At 37.8% G+C, this 22,272-nt stretch overlaps 2 protein-coding genes across 2 annotated transcripts; one reads left to right on the top strand and one right to left on the bottom strand.

Moving 5' to 3' along the window:
• Positions 1–7,791: 7,791 nt before the first annotated feature.
• LOC143365897 (uncharacterized) lies at positions 7,792–11,934 on the bottom strand. The gene is made up of 5 exons (XM_076784479.1): positions 11,770–11,934; positions 10,445–11,442; positions 9,551–9,641; positions 7,916–8,028; positions 7,792–7,836 (listed from the first exon to the last, which is right to left on the bottom strand). The coding sequence occupies exons 2-5, from the start codon at positions 11,396–11,398 to the stop codon at positions 7,792–7,794; spliced, it is 1,203 nt and encodes a 400-aa protein (XP_076640594.1). The 5' UTR covers positions 11,399–11,442; positions 11,770–11,934.
• A 1,294-nt stretch (positions 11,935–13,228) lies between these two features.
• Positions 13,229–19,940, top strand: LOC143365818 (uncharacterized). Its single transcript, XM_076806414.1, has 8 exons — positions 13,229–13,296; positions 13,582–13,624; positions 13,802–13,935; positions 14,012–18,874; positions 18,946–19,109; positions 19,191–19,395; positions 19,472–19,594; positions 19,665–19,940. Coding segments are annotated over exons 1-8 (5,667 nt in total). The 5' UTR covers positions 13,229–13,294; the 3' UTR covers positions 19,798–19,940.
• Positions 19,941–22,272: the final 2,332 nt, after the last annotated feature.

Below are 22,272 nucleotides of genomic sequence, written 5' to 3'. Positions count from 1 at the left end.
CCCGACTCTGCCAGGTTAACTACGATCTCAGTCGAAAGCGAACAACCCAACTCCCCGTCATAATTATAGATCATTGTTTTTTCCATAACAACCAGGGTTATTTCCTCATTGACACCGGTTCACAATTGAATCTAATTAAAGAAAGTGCGATTTCTCCAGAGGTTCATGTTAACACTAAAATTTCGTATCATTTGAGAGGCATTGGGACAGGAACTCGTCGAACCTATGGAGAAATTACTCTCAATATGCTGAGTGTCGAAATAAAATTTCAAGTAGTAGACCATAGCTTCCCCATAGAACAATCCGGAATTATTGGAATGGAATTCCTTACTAAACAGCAGGCTCTTCTAGCTTTTCGAGAAAAATTGTCAAGTTCACTAATCTTAGGGAATAAAGAAATTCCGTTTTGTAACCACCCTTCGTTCGACTTGCCGCCGCGAACTAAAACGTTAATTAAAATTCCTACTAAAACTCCAAATTTAAGGGAAGGTTACGTTAGGAAAATGGATTTCGGACCGGGAGTGTACGTAGGAGAAGCAATTGTTTCGCAAGATCAGGGTCATGTAAAATTGTTCGCCATTAATTGTACGTATGATCAGGTCAATATTACTCTACCTCCGGTCGAACTGGAAGATTTCGAGGCTCAACCCCCATTAGCCCGTTCTGCTCGAATCGGTAACCCAGGTATAGACAACCAACGCTCCTCTGCCGAGAGACTTTCAAAGCTTTCTGGCCTTCTTAAATTAGATAATTTGAACGAGGAAGAAAGAGTTAGTATTCTATCAAGTGTTGCTACTTACGCATACCAATTTCACTTACCTGGAGATAGATTAGAGTCCACCACCACCGTAAAACATAAGATAATTACCACCGATGAGAGCCCGCTAAACACCAAACAATACAGATATCCTCAGATCCACAAGGCAGAAATTCAGAACCAAGTCCAAGACCTTCTTAACAATAAAATCATCGAACCCTCCGATTCCCCATATAATTCACCTGTTTGGATCGTGCCGAAGAAGCCGGATTCGTCTGGTGAACCTCGTTGGCGAATGGTCATCGACTATCGCAGACTCAATGAAAAAACAATTAACGACGCTTACCCACTCCCTAATATAACGGATATCCTCGATCAACTAGGAGGTGCTAAATATTTTAGCACGCTCGATTTAGCCTCAGGGTTTCATCAGGTATCTATGGACCCCTCTTCTAAATCAAAAACCGCATTTTCAACCCCTTTTGGACATTACGAGTTTAATAGAATGCCCTTTGGTCTTCGTAACGCACCAGCCACCTTCCAGAGGCTTATGGATCGTGTCCTCGTCGGTCTACAGGGTATCGAATTATTCGTATACATGGATGATATTGTCGTCTATGCTAATTCACTCGAAGAACACTCTAGAAAACTAAACACTCTGCTAGGTCGCTTGCAAAACGCTGGGCTGGCACTTCAACCGGAAAAGTGCATGTTTCTTCGCAAAGAAATAGCTTATCTAGGGCATCTGATCACTAACGAAGGAGTGAAGCCGGACCCCGGTAAAATTAAAGCCGTGAAATCGTTCCCGGTACCCTCGAATAGGAAAACAATTAAATCCTTTTTAGGATTAATCGGATACTACCGCAGGTTTATCAAGGACTTCGCGAGACTCGCAAAACCCATGACTCGATTGCTAAAAAAGAGTACTCCATTCTTCTGGAACCATGCTGCGCAAGAAGCATTTGAAAAACTAAGAGACACTATCTGCCGGCAACCCCTCCTGCAATATCCGGATTTTCGCAAATCATTTATAGTCACTACCGATGCCTCCAACTATGCCATCGGTGCCGTCCTCAGTCAGGGTGATATAGGCAAAGATCTTCCTATTGCCTATGCATCGAGAACACTGAACGACACCGAAACAAACTATTCTACTACCGAAAAGGAATTACTCGCCATAATTTTCGCTGTTAATCATTTCCGCCCCTATCTGTACGGCCATAAATTTACCCTTGTCACGGACCATCGACCTCTAGTTTGGCTCCACAACACCAAAGATCCAACCTCCAAATTAATGCGATGGAGAATCAAATTGAACGAGTACGATTATAATATCGTATACAAGCCAGGACGCGTAAATTCCAACGCGGATGCTCTTTCCCGTAACGTTCCGGAAGAGGTTTTGCAACAAACGGCAGTGGAACTTCAAAGGGATTCTCACTCTAGATGTCAGGAAAAGATGCTTGTCCGCGCGGACAAAACACCGGTTACTGATATCGAAACGGGTGACGATCCTGGCAAAGTATCTCAATGTCTCGAATGTGAAGCTTCCGTTGCCGCCTGCTTCTTTGCTAGCGAGAAGTTGGCGGAAGAGATAGGAAATCTACCCCAGATAAACAACCAACTTGTATCCACCCGAACACCATCCACAATAACATCGAAATCCTGCAACAACATTTGCATGACTACTCAACAAGACAAGACAGTAGATCGTGTCCCGGGGAGTAAAGTGTGGACCCTTCTTCCTGCAACGCTGGAAAATTCGCCTGCACGCTATGTCGGTAGTTCCGGTTCTGCGCGCAAATTCCCAGACCGTCTCCAAGGACAAGCTGCAGTGCAACGAGAAGCGACGATAAAACCCGTACTCGCAACGAGGGAAATCTCGCCTGTACGCCATGTCGGAGTTCCGGTACGCGCGCAAATTCCCGTACCGTCTCCACGGACAGGCTGCAGTGCACGCATCGAGGGAAGGTATTTATGGGACACGGTTGACTCTGACGCTACCCAACCCGACGATAACCCTTTTTCAGAAGAACGAAACATATCCAACCAAGATCCACCGATCGCTGCCCGATTCAACACTAACGAATTATACACTTTAACCCATTCATGTTTTACCTACAGTAAAGATTTCCTATCTCTGAGAAAAGATCACATAGTTCATTTCATTTCGGCAAACTACGAGTTAACTTCTGCAACTAGTAATGAGTTACTCGAACAAGGGAGGTTCTCCATCCATGAATTGCGCAACGTGGATGCCAACGTAGGTGAAGCCATTGCCATCCGATCCGGTCGAACCAATATTTTCCACTTAATTACCCAAGAAACCCCCAATTCACCTACCAGCCTTACAAACATCGAATTGTGCATTCATAGTTTAAAAAATTTAATGAAGGGACTTGGCCTCTTTACTTGCAGTGTATCGAAAAATCGTAACGACTTAGATCAAATTCCTTGGATCGATATAGAAAAACTATTCAAGGCTGGTTTCTCGACGGAAGGGTATACTATCACTATATGCTCAAACGAACTAAAATTTCCCCCAAAGGACGACCAAAGTCGTATCCTTAAAGAATACCACGAGTCTGTGGTGGGTGGTCACAAAGGAATTACTAAGTTATATAACCGTGTTCGTGAAGACTTCTATTGGAAAGGAATGCGAAAAGATATCGCAGACCTTGTAAAAACCTGCCCCAGTTGTCAAAAATTCAAACTAGTAAGGAAAGGGATTAAACAACCTCTTCGTATTACAGACACCCCTCAACAGGCATTCGATAAGGTACAGTTAGACATTGTTGGACCTTTACCAGTAACCGAATCAGGTTACAGATATCTCCTCACTCTCCAAGATAATCTGACAAAATATTCAGATGCTATCCCTCTCCGAGAAATGGATGCAGTCTCTGTTGCTTCTGCACTTGCAGAACAATTTATTTCTCGTTTCGGATGCCCAAAAACCATCCACACTGATCAAGGTAGAAATTTTATGAGCCGAATAATGAAATGCTTTTGCCGCATCTTCAAAATCAAACAAATTAAATCTACAGCATACCATCCCCAATCATTAGGTTCGCTCGAACGCGCTCACCACGTCTTCATCGAATATTTAAAACACTATTGCACTAAGAGAGATTGGGATAAATGGATACGATTCGGCATGTTTTCCTACAATACATCGGTTCACGAGTCTACAGGTTTCACTCCCCATGAACTTATTTTTGGTAAAAAGGCCCGCATCCCTTCAGAATTTGCCGACGTACAACCACCCCGAACGTTTTCTCAATACTTCGACGACCTTTTCTCTACAATAACAACCGTACAAGCATCTGCCGCCCAAACCCTTAAGAAAGCCAAGGCTAAGTGTAAAAAACTTTATGACCGGAACGTCAACCCACACAAGTTTAGGATCGACGACCACGTGTACCTGCTTCACGAACCTCGAACTTCCAAGTTTGACCCCCAATGGAACGGACCGTATAAAATAACCCGATTATTTGATGATTTCAATGCCGAAATCGCAATCAACCAATCACGTATGAAGATAGTCCATACCAATAAACTTAAATTAGCCCATATTAGGCCTGAACCGCTACCCGATCCACAACCAGATCCTTGATATACCTGTAGAATATCGAGTCGAGCATTATAGCAAGGGTGCTTACGTATGTATGCATATGTATCATGAATGCGGAATATAGGCGAATAATAATATATGCATATATCTTCTAAATAAGCTGTATCGTTAGTAACACCTATTTTTATACTTAGTCATACCACATCCTTTTATAATTATAAACATCATTATTAAGATCGCTATTACTATTGTCATTTAATTTCTTTTTGTGTTTTTGTATATATGCATACCTTTAATATGATTATGTTACAGTAGTTATTTTCTCTATTATTCTATATATCAAAATAAAATATCTGTCTATGTTACTAAGCATTTTAGTACCTCTGCTTTCTATAATAAATATTATTATAACTACCCCTTTTCTATACTATAATCATACTATACTATATTTTTTTTTTTATTGTCATCATTATTATTATTATTACTACTGTAGCAATTGGCGCTTTGCTATTATTTTTCCTTTTGCGTTTACCGTTAATTTTATTATTAATCTATTATTATTTATTATTATTGTTCCGCTTAGTTATAAGGTGTTCTACCTAGTATTAAAGTAAAAGTTGTTACTACATGTAACATCCTTTTTATTAAGGGGGGAGGTGTGACGTCGCCCTAATCGAAACAGGCGCCATCTCGGTAATAACTAGACATGATACCGCGCGTATTCGAACAGACACGTATTCTATAAGGATAATTTTTAAGAAAGCGCAGTTAGAAAATGTTATGTTAAGTTAAGAGGTCACTCGAGTAGGGAAAGCGAGACGCAAGGAATGCCAGCTGCAAGCGATAACGGAGCGGAACCACTTCTACTAGGACCAGGCCCGCTTAAGCGAAGGACAACGAGGAAAAACAGACCCGAGAGAAGACAGCTCTACAGCCTCCCTCAAGGACCTGGAAGACATAAATTAGTCACCCCCGAACAAGAGGCCACCTACGAAGACATCGAACGGCAATCGAAACGCACGTGGCATGCTACACGCGAGTAACCCCTCAGATTACGTCCCCTTGGGCCACTCCTTCGAGGCCTTACGCATTCTAGGCCCACGCAACTTAGGGGAGGAGACTACCCTTCTGATTGGACCTCACGACGCCCCACCATCAACGCATCCTGGAACCGGAGGTCCGATAAAAGGAACAGAGCAAAGGCCCGCCACACTCGTTTTTGATCTCACAAAAATCACTTTTGTCGACCCATCAACATTATTAGAAATACAGTAAAGTTTTCCGACCAAGTTACGTTTATAACATTTTATATCCATTTTCCCTTCCCAGATAAAGCCGCGTTCGGGAGTTTAGTACCTTAGTACTTTGAGGCGTTTGAACTCATGCCGCGAAATTGATAGATTAACCGGTTGTGCCATATGCAGACAAGTATCGTAATTTCGGGTCCCTAATACGTACATAACAACCTAGAAGGTATGAAAATAAGGTAAATTATGACAATTTTTTAAGGAGTGCTGTAACTTTGTAAGGATATTTTGTAATGATATTGTCGATACATATGCAAATTCATTCGTCAGAATGCCAGAAATATTGCCTCGTAAATTTTTCACGTATAACGTTCATTGTTTCAAATACAAATAAAGATTATGCACATGTTTGCCAAATAAACCTACGGTACTAATAAAAAAAAAACCAAGTATACAGGGTGAGACGCCAGAAACAGGCCACCTGAATAACTCGGCTGCTATTGGTGTTAGGAAGAAATGCATCAGATGGAACTTGCTTGGTTTCGAGGGCATTAATCTGATGTTAGTAGCTTTTTTGTAGGTGGACGCGTAAAGGACATATGAAGGTCAACTTCACTTTTTTTAATGGAATGTCCCATTTTTTATACCATAGATTGATAGAGTATCAAAGTCTGAGTATAAAAGCGTTGACCTTCATATGTTCTAAACCTAATAGTTAACGAGATATTATCTAAAGAAGAAAGAATATTATTTCGATAATATCTCGTTAACTATTAGATTTAGGACATATGGAGGTTCAAGGTGACCTTGACAATACTAAACAAACATTTTTTCGAACTTTTTTTATTTCAATGTATAGCCAATCGAAAACTGATCAACTTTTGTTAAAAATATTTGTTTGTCAGATTATCGCAAGTGCTTGATAAATCGTGGAAAGTGTTACGTGGGACACCCTGTATACTGATATGTATTGATTATGATTATGATATGGATTATGATTACTATTGATATTGACATTTATTTCGATTAGCACACTTTTTGTAGAGACGTTAATACATTACCACCCGGCGAATATTTAAGAATTTTTAAAAGTCTATGGTTTGTAGCTAAAGACTCTTTCTTTCAACAGCAACAACAATTTTTATTGTAAACCATCGAGTCACCACCTAAGGGGGATGACGTCATCCAATAATTTGGAATTATAATGTAGAAGATGATTTTCAAGCTTCCTTTTGATACAGTACAATTATTGAAAATCGAATTAATAGGCTTCCTATTATTAATTCATTCATATTTCATTCATTCATTCATATCATAATTCGTGATAATATTACGAAATAGAGATACAGTGATAATATTACGAAATATTGCGTGAACAGAGTTTATATGTATAATGTAGTCTCTTTTAGTGACATAATCATTCCCCATAAATTTTCGAACCATAACGAAGTCCCGAGAAATAACAAAACCGTCGGGAGATTCTGGAATATAAGCTACGATAAAGAAAAAGCAGTCGTGGTGTCAACGTTTACGACAATAACTTGTTGCTTATCTCGTGCACACATTCAATATCTAGCACACATTCATTGGAAAGATACGAACACGTTTATCCTTTACTCTCATCGAAACTCCGATGTCGAACTTTGCTCCGTTCAAGTGGTTCTTCTTTTTTACTTTATTTCCGTATCCGTTACTATGAAAGAAGGATATTCATGAATGCTTTTTGTACCGACGAGCCTGCACGGCCGTAAAGGGACGGCGAGAGGAGAAACAAGGGGCCGTTTGTGCATTCGCGGTGACGCTTTTCGACTGGTCGACTTTTCGAAGGGTGACGCGACGCGTCATCTTCCAAACATGTCTATTTGCTCTTTGATAAGTTCACCTCACGCTGATTCTGTTCCGACACTCCATGGGAAATTTATCGCCTATTGCTACCGCAATCATGTTTCGTATGCAAATTTCTCTCGTCGCGTCGTGGCTAGCAACTATGAAGATATATTAAAAATATCACTTTCTGTCAAGCAGAAGACCCTAACGTCCAATTAGTTTCTGAGCACAGTGGAACTCGATTATCTAGATGCCGGTTTTCCGAAACGCCGAATATCCTATTTTGGTTATACGTATGACCAATTATCCGAATACAGGATAATTACTTAAATTACGTATTTAATGTTGTTGTTAGATTCCGGGTTGTAGAATCGAGTGCAACACATTTATAGAAAATCTCCATTTCCAAAAGATTCCTCAAGATCAAAAAGCTGTTTTAGGAGCATAGATACGGGTCATAGGGATTTGGTGGAAACCGCTCTCAAGATTGAGGGTATTAAAAAATTGTACGTGACCTAATTCAGGATTTGCGTCCGCGTGTATCGCTCTCCGTGACGGTCCTAGTTCTCGAGCCACCTCAGGCCCGTACCATATGAACTGCACGTAGCGCATTAAGGAGACACCTGTATCAAAAGGTTTCCACATTACCCATGAGGTAGTATTGACAATGTGGTTTTTTATGTCAGTAGTATCCCCTGTAGTCCTATTCCACTGCATCACATGATAATTTCGAGAAAATAAATTTGGAAAATAGTTTGAATTATATTGTTAAAATTTTACTGACATTTAAGAAAACTAGATTTTCGCGCACGTTAGACCTGCTTGGCGAGAAAGAATACTTGAAATTATGAAGACTGAAAATTATCATACGATGCAGTGGAATAGGCCTATAGGAGATACTACTGACAAAAAAACCCATTGACAATAGTCCCGCATAATAGTTCCTTAGTTTTCGGAACTGTCGTATACCTGAAGTCAGCTGTGCAGTTCGTCTCCGAATGGCCCAGTGACAAACATTTCGAAGCAGCAAGTGCATTTACGACTGAATAAGCGAGTTATAATTAAATCAATTTCTGCTCCTTCTCTTGTTCATTACATCACCGCGGCGCGACACCAACACTTCGCTCAGTGGAACCTGCCGCTGGTCCGGAGTCTCCTTGTCACACAGTAGTTCAAAACCGTGAAAACACGAACTAAAGTCTAATTTTTGACGTCGTTGAAATTTTTTGAAATTCTAACTATAAATTCTTATATGTTTGAAGTAAGTTTGACATGCTTGTGGATGGCTATAAGTCACTCAGAATCTTTTTCAGAGCGTTGAAAAGAGCGGAAGAAAGAACGATTATATATTCAGCGAAATTGGCGTAGTTGACCTCACTATATTTTTCGATTGATTGGAGACAGTTCAAATCTACTCATGTAGCGTCAAAGAGCAGTCTTTTAGCTACACGGACATAAAAGATGAAAGCAATAACAATAAATTTAACCCTTTAAACAATATCCTTTCCTCAATCCCTTTCTGTTCCGCTTTTTAAGATTTAACTGGACCTACGAAACGGAATTTACGCGAAGCTACGATAAATCTTGCACGGATGTATTTGGTAGAACCTACCGAAGGTGACTGATTACTAGGGGTGTGCGAGAACCCGAAATATCGGTACCCGAGAATTTCGAGATTCTCGAAAGTGTCGGGATTCTCGTATTTATCGGGATTCTCGAAATAATCGGGATTCCCTAAAGAATCGTGATTTCCGAAAATTCCGAGAACCCACTAACCATTTATATTTGTTTTAATGAATACATTCATGATTTTGGATTTTTTTATTGTAGGTGTTTTCGGCAAATTATGTTATTTTACTTTTTACTTATTTAATTAATTATTATAAATTTATACAATTCGGAATATATGGAATAGGAATGGGGCACAAATAAATAATAAGTATAATTATTTATTGTAAACTGAAAGAATGCTGTCCGTCACGAATTATTTTCAAGAGTGTCATATGTTATATTCTTGAAATTTTCGGGAAACCCGATTCCTTCGGGAAATTTGGAAATTTTCGGGAATCCCGATTCTTTCCGGACTCTCGAAATTTTCAGGAACCTGACTCGACCCGACCCAACCTTTTCCCGACCCGACCCAACCTTTTCCCGACTCGCCCCAACCATCGGGTTTCCGATATTTTGGGTTCTCGCAGACCCCTACTGAGTACGAATTTTGTGCATCCGCTTGCATCTACGAAAGTGATAGCAGTATATGTGGGATCACTGCAACGAAATCTGCGGCACACCGCGTGAAGTGAAGAATTGTGGGTCATGCCAAATCCATCACTTTTTGACGTTACCATCGAGGATTTTCTTTTTAAAATAAAATATGCTGTAGTCCACGTGAAATTAGGGGGGGGGGGGGTTAATTCATCATTTTGCCGGTTTAGAATTTGTTTAGAAATGATATGTCGAGAGCACACTTTCTCTATTTGTGATGAATGTTACCATGTTCTCATTCTTTATGAGATTGTTTAAATATTTTGTTTTCTTTCTTTCCTTATTAAAACAAAGATTATGCAATTTTTCAAAAATAGGACAAACATTAATTCCTACTCCGTATAATATCCTAGATAGACCTTTTGGCGTAAAAGGTTTTTCCTCAGCTAAGAAGTGATTTAAATAATTTTCTTCATTAAAACAAATTTTATGAAAGTTTCTTAAAATAGAAGAAGCATTGTTTCCTGCCATGGATAATATATTAGATAATTCACTTGGCATAAAACTTGCATTATGAAAATCACTTAAAAGCTGTGTTTTGTTTCCTTCCTCATCAAAACAAATATCATGAAAATCTTTTAAAGCAGTGCAAATATTAGCTCCTGCTCCATGCAACATTTTAGATAAACTACTCAGCTTAAAACGTTCTTCAAGATTTAAGAAATGATTTAAATAGCTTTTTGTTTTTGCTATAAAACAAAAATCATGAAACTTTTCTAGATTATCCGGTGCTCCGCTCAACATACTGCATAGATTACTTGGCCTAAAACCTACCTTATAGAAATCATTTAAGAGTATTTCTCTTTTCTCATTAAAACAAACACTATGTAATCTTTTTAAAATGGAAGAAGCACGAGTTCCTGTTCCACGTAATGCAGAGGATAAGTTACTTGGGGTAAAACCTCCCCTATAAAAGTCATCTAAAAGTTCTGTTCTTTCTCCTACATCATTAAAACAAATATTATGCAATTTTTTAAAAGCATGTTTAGCTTTAGCACCTGCCTTAGTTAAAATACCGGATAAGTTATACAGAGTAAAATTTCTTTCCCCATCTTTTTTCTCAATAAAATGTTTCAAATATTGTGTTTTATTTTCTCTTGCATCAAACCAAAGATTATATAAATTTTTAAAAGCTTTAGGAGCATTAGCTCCTGCTCTACTTAAAATACTGGATATATTAACTAGGTTTATTCCTTCTTGTTTTAGAGTTTTTAAATATTGTGTTTTATTTCCTTGTTTACCAAACCAAAGATCATATAAGACTTTAAAAGCTTCAGAAGCATTAGTTCCTGCCTTACTTAAAATACTAGACATATTAGATAGATTTACTCCGTTCTCTTCTAGAGTTTTTAAATATTTTGTTCCATTTCCTTGTGTATCAAACCAAAGATCATATAAGTTATTAAAAGCTTGAGAAGCATTAGCTCCTGCTTTACCTAAAATACTAGACATATTGGTTAAATTTACTCCTTCTCTTTTCAGAACTACTAGACATTTTTTGCCTTCTCCTATAAGTAAAAAATCTAAGAACATATTAAACCTAGGTGTACCTTCTTTACCAGCAACACTTTTAGCAAATTTGAATTCCTCATTTTGATTAGTATTTACATCCTTACATAGCCTCTTCAAAACTATATCATCTTTATCTGAAGCAGAATGCCTCTGTTTGCTGGAGCAAGGACCAGCTTCAGGACTTTCCTTTTCAGGTTGTGCAAGAAGTCTAATCATTACTAATGTAAATGTTTTCACTCACTCCTCAAATCCAACTTGTACTATAAACATACCATAATTTTTATATTTCTCAACAGGATACTACTAATCTATTGCTGGATAATATTAAAAACCGAACGATCTAACTATTTTCATTAATTAAAAAACCTCAACTCGTGAGAACAAGTCATTTCGTGGTAGTGTAGTCTACCACTTGAATCGATTGAACATTTTCTTATAGTAACTATATTATAACGCAAAACCTACTAGTCTAACCTGCTTTGTCCAAATTTATATACGAACTGTTTACTTAACTTTGTTGCAATAAGTTTACGTTTTTATTTACGCAACCACACTTTCACACAACGCGTTCTCACAAATATACGTACCTTTTTGTAATCTTGGAATGGTAAATAATTCAATTTCTTTGGGCGCTGGTATTGATATTTCTTTTAGTTATAACTGGTTATAACAGAGAGGATACGAGAGTGCTCACGCCCGGGGTTTCGGCGTTCCCACTTTCGTGACATCCCCGTTTTAGCATGGAACAGAACCTGGGCAACTTTTAGGATGGAACAGAATCTCGGCACCGACGAGATATTTAGAAAGACTGCCAGCCTTACGGGAGAATGTGTCGCTCGAAAAATGCGGTGGTTTCTACCGCCCTCTAGGATAGATTTTGGCTGGAGTAAGAAACAGAAGGCCAGCGACGGTATTTCGTCGGTGCAGAAGACCACTAAGGAAATTCTCGTCAGTGAGAAGGTGAATCATCACGAACCCATATTGATTATCAAATGTTACATTCTCCGACCAGAGTTGGGCAAAATATTTATCTAAATAAAAATTTCGAATAACGAATAAAAGATAAAAAAATTTTTATTTCCTTATTCGAAGGTTCGAATAAAAAAAGTATCTTTATTCGACGAGTATCGAATAAATAATTTTATTCGACGAGAATTTATCCGACGAAAAAAGATAATTTTTTTATTCGAAGCGGATTTATTCGAACTTCGAATAATTTTTTCATCTTTTATCTGTATGTTTTATCTCTAAAGAAAAAAATATCTGTGTAATTCGAATACGTTCGTCGGAGAATGTAACATTTCATAATCGATATGGTTCCGTGATGATTCACCTTCTCAGCGACGAGAATTTCCTTAGTGGTCTTCTGCACCGACGAGATACCGTCGTTGGCCTTCTGTTTCTTACTCCAGTCAAAATCTAGCCTAGAGGGCGGTAGAAACCACCGCATTTTTCGAGCGACACATTCTCCTGTAAGGCTGGTAGTCTTTCTAAATATCTCGTCGGTGGCCCGGTTCTGTTCCAGGAAAGACGACTCGGTTCTGTGCCATGCTAAAGCGGCGATGTCACGAAAGTGGGAACGCCGAAACCCCGGGCGTGAGCACTCTCCTATCCTCTCTGCCTATACCTGCCTATACCTCGTCTGCGACAGAACATTCTTATAGAGGCGAAATTCGGATAATTGTTTTGTGACTAATTCTCCGTGCGCATGCGCTCGCAAGTAGTTTAAATTAGACCATATTTTAGAGAAATATTTGTTTTAAATTAATTCAATAATACAATTCGTCTGGAATGTGCAAAAATATTCAATTACGTATGAGGCATGATGACAATTATTTTTATGAATAAAAATATCAATTTAAAATAGGATATCTAAGAGACCCAATTTAGGCATACGTACATCAAAGAGTCCATCGAATCCACCGAGACAGTCTCTGACCTAGAGTTTCGCCTCTGATATACTTCATGATTCAAGAAATGTTCATGGAAACTACGCATGAAGATATACATAGGTGGCGCCTGCGTAGATGGCTTTAGTTGGAAGGGATTGTTGGCAAGCAACACCTTCCAAATTCCGTTTGAATTTGAATTGAATTCATCAGATATAATGAAATGTAAGTAAAGCGTCATTTGTTTCATTACATTCTATTTGAACACATTCATACCCAATTATAATTGATTATAATTGAAAATGTCGAGTATCAAGAAATATCAAGTATCTGACGCGGAACTGTGAAATACTCTAATAACATACATTGTTTATGAATTCAGATTGAATTACGAACAAATTTAGTGACTCTCCGCTAATATATGAAGTATTAATCATGAAACTTAATACTGTTAAGGGGTTCTTATAGATTTTAATTTATAATTTACATATATTACTTAATCTTTTATAGGATTCCCACCAGAACTACTAGAAGTAGCTCGAGGCGATCTTCCGTAAGTATATTTATATGCATATAATAGTATAATAAATTAACACGAATGTTTGTTACTTTTTGTATTGCTTTATGTACATTGCACTATGGTTTTGTGTTCAAGATAAACCACTTAATTTGATATGCCTGTATTTAACAACATGCTTTGTTGATTTATTAATTTTTATATTGTATATAGATTCTTAAGCCTCCTAAACCACGACAGCCATTGCAGAATTTAAATTTCACTAATTCATTCAATGAAAGTAGTCCTACAGTGACTACGACAAAGCTTAAGAGACGTGTGAGCTTTGCAGAAAAGAAACATGTGAAGTGAGTTTCATTCTTTGTCTGTAAATTTTGTTTCCTGGAATTTCCTGAAAGTATAATTATCTAATTCATTGTGTAGAGAATTCTGTAATTCCTTGGAGCAAGGGACCGTGTGGGACAGTACATACGAAGAACATGATTTAAGTAACCTTAAGGTACCATGTATTTTCAACAAAGATTGTAACGAAAGTACATGCAAGGAAAATGTAGAAATTACAACAGACCATCATAATGACTTAGTGTCTGTTAATTCTGAAACTGTTGATAAATGTACCATCAATGAAACTAGCATATGTTACATCCGTGAAGATCATGAAGCAGTTTCTAGAGTTGCATCAGAGGAAATAGAATTGATATACAAACAACCAACCGAGAAGGAAGTATTGCCAGATTCATCCCCAAAAATTTTTCATAGTACAGCAAGGGAGACAAATGAATCTGTACTTTCACTTGACTTACCAGTGGGTAGTGAGAGCTATGTAAATAGATGCTTTGTTCTATTCGAGGATCCAGCTGTAAATGTTTCTAGCAAGGTTGTGACTGATCAATATTCAAATGCAAATAATTTTAAATCGAATAAAATGAATGCTACTTGTGTTATGAATATGCATATGGGCTTTACAGAAGCACTTAGTCATAATGTATATCCTAGCATAAATTTTACTGAAGAAGAGAAAATATCAGAGACACTTGAGAATACTATGTCCGAATTTAGAGAAGTAGTTCCAACTTCGATTCAACTGTTGAACAACATGAAATCTGTTCAGCAACCCATTGAAGGTCCCAATCCTAACTGTTACAAATCTCCTATTCGTAATGTAGATTTAAAAGCATACTCAGAGAGCCCTCAAAACTTCAACAATCTCTCAATAGACATGACTATGGCAGTATCAACTATACCATTCAATTTGCAAGAGAAAGAACCATATGTAGAGCACACGCAAAATTTTAATGGTACTTTAATGGAAATGACTACAGTGACAACACACGCGGAGTGTAGTAAACATTTCGATGATGATTCAATGGAGATGACTGATATACTACCTACTGGATCATGCAATTTGCAAGAAAAAGAAACATACACGGAACGCACTAAAAATTTCAATAATGCTTCCATGGAGATGACTGCTGCAGTACCTACTAGATCGTACAATTTGCAAGAAAAAGAAACATATGCGGAACGCACTAAAAATTTCAATAATGCTTCAATGGAGATGACTGCTGCAGTACCTACTAGATCATGCAATTTGCAAGAAAAAGAAACATACACGGAACGCACACAAAATTTTAATAATGTCTCAATGGAAATGACTGCAGCAGTACCTACCAGAGCATGCAATATGCAAGGAAAAGAAACATACACGGAACGCACTAAAAATTTCAATAATGCTTCAATGGAGATGACTGCTGCAGTACCTACTAGATCGTACAATTTGCAAGAAAAAGAAACATATGCGGAACGCACTAAAAATTTCAATAATGCTTCAATGGAGATGACTGCTGCAGTACCTACTAGATCATGCAATTTGCAAGAAAAAGAAACATACACGGAACGCACACAAAATTTTAATAATGCTTCGATGGAGATGACTGCTGCACTACCTACTAGATCGTACAATATGCAAGGAAAAGAAACATACACAGAACGCACTAAAAATTTCAATAATGCTTCGATGGAGATGACTGCTGCAGTACCTACTAGATCGTACAATTTGCAAGAAAAAGAAACATATGCGGAACGTACTAAAAATTTTAATAATGTATCAATGGAAATGACTGCTGCAGTATCTACTAGAGCATGCAATATGCAAGGAAAAGAAACATACACAGAACGCACTAAAAATTTCAATAATGTCTCAATGGAAATGACTGCAGCAGTACCTACCAGAGCATGCAATATGCAAGGAAAAGAAACATATGCGGAACACACTAAAAATTTCAATAATGCTTCAATGGAGATGACTGCTGCAGTACCTACTAGATCGTACAATTTGCAAGGAAAAGAAACATACACGGAACGCACACAAAATTTTAATAATGTATCAATGGAAATGACTGCAGCAGTACCTACCAGAGCATGCAATATGCAAGGAAAAGAAACATACACGGAACGCACTAAAAATTTCAATAATGCTTCAATGGAGATGACTGCTGCAGTACCTACTAGATCGTACAATTTGCAAGAAAAAGAAACATATGCGGAACGCACTAAAAATTTCAATAATGCTTCAATAGAGATGACTGCTGCAGTACCTACTAGATCATGCAATTTGCAAGGAAAAGAAACATACACGGAACGCACACAAAATTTTAATAATGTATCAATGGAAATGACTGCTGCAGTATCTACTAGAGCATGCAATATGCAAGGAAAAGAAACATACACAGAACGCACTAAAAATTTCAATAATGCTTCGATGGAGATGACTGCTGCAGTACCTACTAGATCGTACAATATGCAAGGAAAAGAAACATACACAGAACGCACTAAAAATTTCAATAATGCTTCGATGGAGATGACTGCTGCAGTACCTACTAGATCGTACAATTTGCAAGGAAAAGAAACATACACGGAACGCACTAAAAATTTCAATAATGCTTCAATGGAGATGACTACTGCAGTACCTACTAGATCATGCAATTTGCAAGAAAAAGAAACATATGCGGAACACACTAAAAATTTCAATAATGCTTCGATGGAGATGACTGCTGCAGTACCTACTAGATCGTACAATATGCAAGGAAAAGAAACATACACAGAACGCACACAAAATTTTAACAATGTCTCAATGGAAATGACTGCTGCAGTATCGACTAGAGCATGCAATATGCAAGGAAAAGAAACATACACAGAACGCACTAAAAATTTCAATAATGCTTCGATGGAGATGACTGCTGCAGTACCTACTAGATCATGCAATTTGCAAGAAAAAGAAACTTACATGGAATGGACGAAAAATTTTAATGATGCTTCAATGGAGATGACGACCGCAATACCAATGAGACTATGCAATTTGCAAAGTGAAGCATACCTGGAGTGCACGAAAAATTTCAAAGATGTTTCGATGGAAATTACTGGAGCAGTATCAACCAAATTATATGGTTTGCAAGAAGAAAGACTTAACAACGATAAAACGACCAGCATGTTCCATGATGTATCTATAGATATAACTGAGGCTGTACCAATAAATGTCTATGCAGATAGGATGCAACGAGACGAAATTCGAGATGATATATTGTCGTCAATAAACACGATTCAACAAAATGAGAATGATACCACATGTATGAATGACAAGATAATGAATATAACGGAAACAGGCAATGGAAATAATTTTGAAAATTCGAGGTGTTCTGCAAATTCCCATAGAACTGAAAGTTTTGATAAGACTGAAATATATAATGACAAAGGAATGGAATTTACTGCAGCCATATCAACAGTACTTAAAATGCAGTCGGGTAACTTGGATGTTAAATCAGACAAAACTAGGATTTTTCACGATAATTCGATGACAACTACAGCTGTGGTGTCTTGTTTAAATGACACTGGCACAGTACTTCGATCGAGAAACGTAAATGTAGAATCGGACAAAACTAGGATATTTGATGGTGATTCAATGGCAATCACAGCTGTCGTACCTCCTCTAAATGTCTCTGAAGAAAAGGTGGAAAATCATGAGTCTAACGTAAATGCTCAAGATTCACACAAAACCAAGCCGTCATTAGAGAGTATTCCTCAACGAGAAGACTATATTACGAACATGTCTGAGATTACACGAACAAGACTACCTGAGAACATTGAGAACAGATCTTCTTCTACAGATTTCTTGAAGCGATCTAGTATACCTGATAATGTCCTAAAAGACATCACTGCTTTAATAGTTCCCCCTTTGTTAGATTCAAGCGAATCTTCAGAAGAAAGGAACTGCACAATGAATCATGCAGAATTTTTGGAAGCTAAAATTGTCGAGGAACCTTCTTCAAGTGAAGTTCCAGGTCTAGTAGATATTGAAGCTAACACGGCCTTGCATGATTCTCCGGTGCAAGATATTTCTGCTTCAGCTTTAAACTTGGATAACACGGGAGCAGCTTGTGGTACACCTAATTCTGCATCAAATGATTTCTTATACACTGTAACACCAGATGCGAATCAAGGAGAATGCTTGCCACACAAACGCGCGAAAGACACTGTACCATATCCTCGAAGAACGTTCACTATAAAACCATTAAGCACTGATCATTCTTTTACGGATAATATTAACGAATATAGTCAAAGTAAAGACACGAATAATGATGTGCAAAATACAAATAGTTTCCAGGCACAAGCATTTTTCGAAAAGAGTTGCACATTGCTTGATAAAGGTTTAGAGGAATTGGAGGCGATTAAACCACCGTCGTTTCTTTGCTTAGATGACTCTGTTGAAGATGTACCTATGAATACAAACTGTAGTCGGGAAGTTGTTTCACCTTCAAAAACTGTTCAGGATTTACCGGAGGAAACTCTCAAACTTGATCAGCAAAAAGTTGTAGATGAGTCCAGAAAAGAAATATGCCTAGAAGCGCAACGAATTCAACTATCGTTCAATGGTAGTGATAGCGCGGAAGTTCAAGAATTCGAGTGCTCCTCGTCGACAACAAATAACGACCCGAAAATTTGTACATATAATGTTATCAGTCCTCCTCGAGATAAGGACACGTGGAATAATTCCAATACAGAGAATCAAAATATGGAACAGTCTGTCTTGGATAGAAGTGACTTTGCTGAAGAGAAACATCTTCAGAGCGACGAAGTCAAATTGCATAGTAATGGAAACACACTGAACAATGCAATGGAAATAGAGCTGCAGGAAATTGATCCACAGATTTCTCTTGCAGAGAATGATGTCTCGATTGAGCTAGATCAATTTTCTTCGTTGGTGAAGGAATTGCGCACTTGTGCTCAAAGGTATATTTAATAAAAACGTTGAAATAGTCTTCTAAAAAGTGTATAATAATTCTTGTATTTCTTTTTTTCAGTGATGAAATTATTTGGGAAGTATACCATGAAAATATTGAGAGGAAATGGTTTATAGTAGGATTTATATCTTGCTCGCTATTGATAGTAGTATACTTAAGGGATGACTACGATATCTCGGGTGGTCAAATGATTAAAGATATTAAGATAATTTCTCGTCTGGCAGGTGAGCACATAGGACAGTGTTTTGATAAATATTTTGACGAAACAAATAACAAAATTCTATTGCAAACATTATTTCCACCAGATGATGCAGATACTTTAATAAGTATGGTTCATAGGTTAATTTTAGAAAAAATATATGCTATAAAATCAATCGATTTGTATAAGAGTGTTGAAGATATTACATTAATGTTGGATTATGTATCGAAGGAAGTAAAGCTAGCCTTAAATTTCATGTTTGAACTGAAACGATTGGATGATTTAAATTTAATGACCGTCACTCGGGATAGGTAATTAATTAAAAACAATTTATTGATGCGTTCCACGTTAGATGCATTGTACATATATTCTCTTTTTTTTTTACAGCGTGTCCTTTGTTTCTCATACGAAAAAGATGGATATTGTATTGAGGGTAACAGTTATCATTAAACCATTCGAAAAGATTAACTCTCAGGACATCGGTGTACATTGTATATTAGGCTCCGTGAGGTCTGTTAATACATTCTCTGTTTTTAAGCTGTATCGAAAATTCGATTACCGGAACGTTACTATTTTTCAGGGAGGACGAAATTAAAAAGTTAATAAAGAATGTAAAGAAGGACCATAAGTTTTTGCGAAGGTTTATGAACGATGTACGAGATTATATATACCTGATGGAGGTGTCTGCATTCGCAACTAACGTGCCATACTAGTGTGTCAGTTGCAATAATTGAAAGTGCAATAATTGCGCTGCGAACATTCGTACTCGAGGGATGCGTTACTTGTACTATATTATATTAATATTATTCTGTTACTGTATTTGAACTGCATAATAAAGTATTTTATATTTTTCGGAAAAAAATATTGTCTGAACTTTATATGGTAGTCAAGAGGCCGTATATGGTTCGGAATGTTGTGTAATACTTCTTCACTCAGGTAGGGTTCCAAATACTGTACTTAAAAAATGCTCAAAATTTGTTAGTATGAAAAACAGATATATGGGTCTTGCCTTTTAAATATCCGCTCGTAAAGGCAAGCTACTGGCTTGAAGTTACGAGTAAAGGTCGATCAACTAGCTGACCAGTAGCCGGTTCAGACGAAGCAGCTTTTTGTTCAAGCATTTGCAGCCCTTCCGATAGTATCGTGTGAACAATCGCCTCCGTTCGCAGAATCGTATCAGTCTCTGCTTTGTTCTTTCAAACTTTCCTGGTAATTATTTCACCATTCCTTTTCAACACATTCAATTCATTCTACAAAATAGTATGTAAAACAGCCTCATACCCAAGTTCTTAAATTTTTAACGTATCATAAAAAATGGTACAGGTATAAATGATATTGAGAACCGTGCGAATAAACATTTTCTTTCGATTCGGACTGTCTTGAATCTTAAAAGGAGGAGGATCGAGCCGTCCGGAGAGCCTGGAGCAACTACTGCGTTCCGATTGATGCAGACATCATCTTCGACCGTTGTTCAAGTCGTTACATAAACTGCAAATTTACGAACTAAATTCCCGGAAAATTTGTATACAATGAACCTCTCGATCAAGCTGTCACGAGGACCACGGGGAGCCGCTTCTCCTTGGCCTTTCTCGTCCCGCAAAAATTACTTTTGTTCCAGTCGATGCAAGCTGCCTGGTTCAATGGCATGTGGGATCGTTATCATCTGAGAGCAGCATTCCTCATCTTCGATCAGTGCTTCCGTAAAAGAGTATCTATATCTTCTCGCAGATAGCCCGTACTGTCTTTTTTCTTAAAGCATCGTGGTATTTTTCAGATATTTTCGAAATCGCGTAGCCGCGTAAATCGTTGAGCAAGAACAACGATTATAGACGCGGAGGACTGGAATCTACGAAACTTCCGGTAGTCGCGGAAAACGGGGAGATTGTTGGAGCACAGAGATAGAAAAAAAATGCATCAAGAGACCACGTGCTTGCCTCGACGTGCACATTATTGCAATATACACGTACCAGCAATATCAACAGACAGTTATCGATAAATAGCAGATTTGATGCATTTATGCCGTAAATGAGTAGGTGCATTATTTTCAACCTATTAAACATAATAACACTATACTTACCGGAAATTTTCTGATAGTCTTCAAAACCAAAGATCAACAGTTGAGAATTTCTCAATAAATTGCTTAAAAGCGACAGCAATTTTATCAATAATTCAACAGATTTAGATGAAAATTTTTTAAATAAAAGTAGAATAAAAACAGTTAATTAAAACTTTTAGAATCAATATAATAGAACAACTTCTTCGGAAGTTATTGTTTAAAAGAAAATTATTGAGCTCCTTTTATGTACAATTCAGTTATTAAAAGTCCTATTAATAGGCTTCCGGTAGGTGAAGTGTTAAGAACGAAAATAAGTTTCTATCGATAAAAAGGAATTGGTCGTGCGTCTACTTTTTTGTTCGTTTCTTGTTTGTTCACCCAACTAATGAGCTGTCTCCCTCTCTCGTTTCAGCTTACGAAGTTATTACGACCCGTCTCAATTAACGCGAGCTTTTTTGTTCGAGCTTCTTTTTTCGAACAATAAATCACCGCGAAATGAGACAGGTATTATCAGCACGTACCGTCGTTCAGTCCTACTTTTCCCCTGGACTCGTAGTAAACATTCAGCTCGTTAAAGAAGTTTAACTTTCTTTCGTCATGGCTACGCCAAGCGGTACCTGCGTGGGCGTAAAGGCCCGGTTTTACGTGATTTCGTAACGACGACAGACCGATTTCCAGTATCAAAAAGCGTTTCATGAAGATCCCGAAGGCCTTCAGAGTGGCGTCTCTGTCTCCCTCATCCTTTCTCCTTCTTCCAGAACGCCCTTGTGTATAGGAACGGGGCCCCGACCACGTCCAGAGACCGCTTGTGAAACGTTTATGCGGAGTAACAAAGAGTGGGAAATAAAGTGTATTTTTTTTTTTACAAGAAATAGCAAGCCTTTCAACGTACCAGGCTTAACAAATATTTTTAATTGAACGTTCCAGGACACGGAATCCCGTATTTCCTTTCATCAAGCTTTGCAAGACTGGATATTATTGCTATTGAGGCACAGGAAGAAATCCAAGTCTTTCTTTCTGGTACCGAAACAAAGTAATGAAGAACTGAACGCGTTAAGGAAAGGTTTTCTCTGAAAAATGGCAAAGAAGTCACCGTCCGTATCGTAAACGTATCGTTAACTGAATGAAATTC

This window comes from Halictus rubicundus, chromosome 1 (assembly GCF_050948215.1).
Source record: "Halictus rubicundus isolate RS-2024b chromosome 1, iyHalRubi1_principal, whole genome shotgun sequence".
Classification (NCBI taxonomy): Eukaryota; Metazoa; Arthropoda; class Insecta; order Hymenoptera; family Halictidae; genus Halictus; species Halictus rubicundus.
This window is presented reverse-complemented; position numbering and strand designations above follow the sequence as displayed.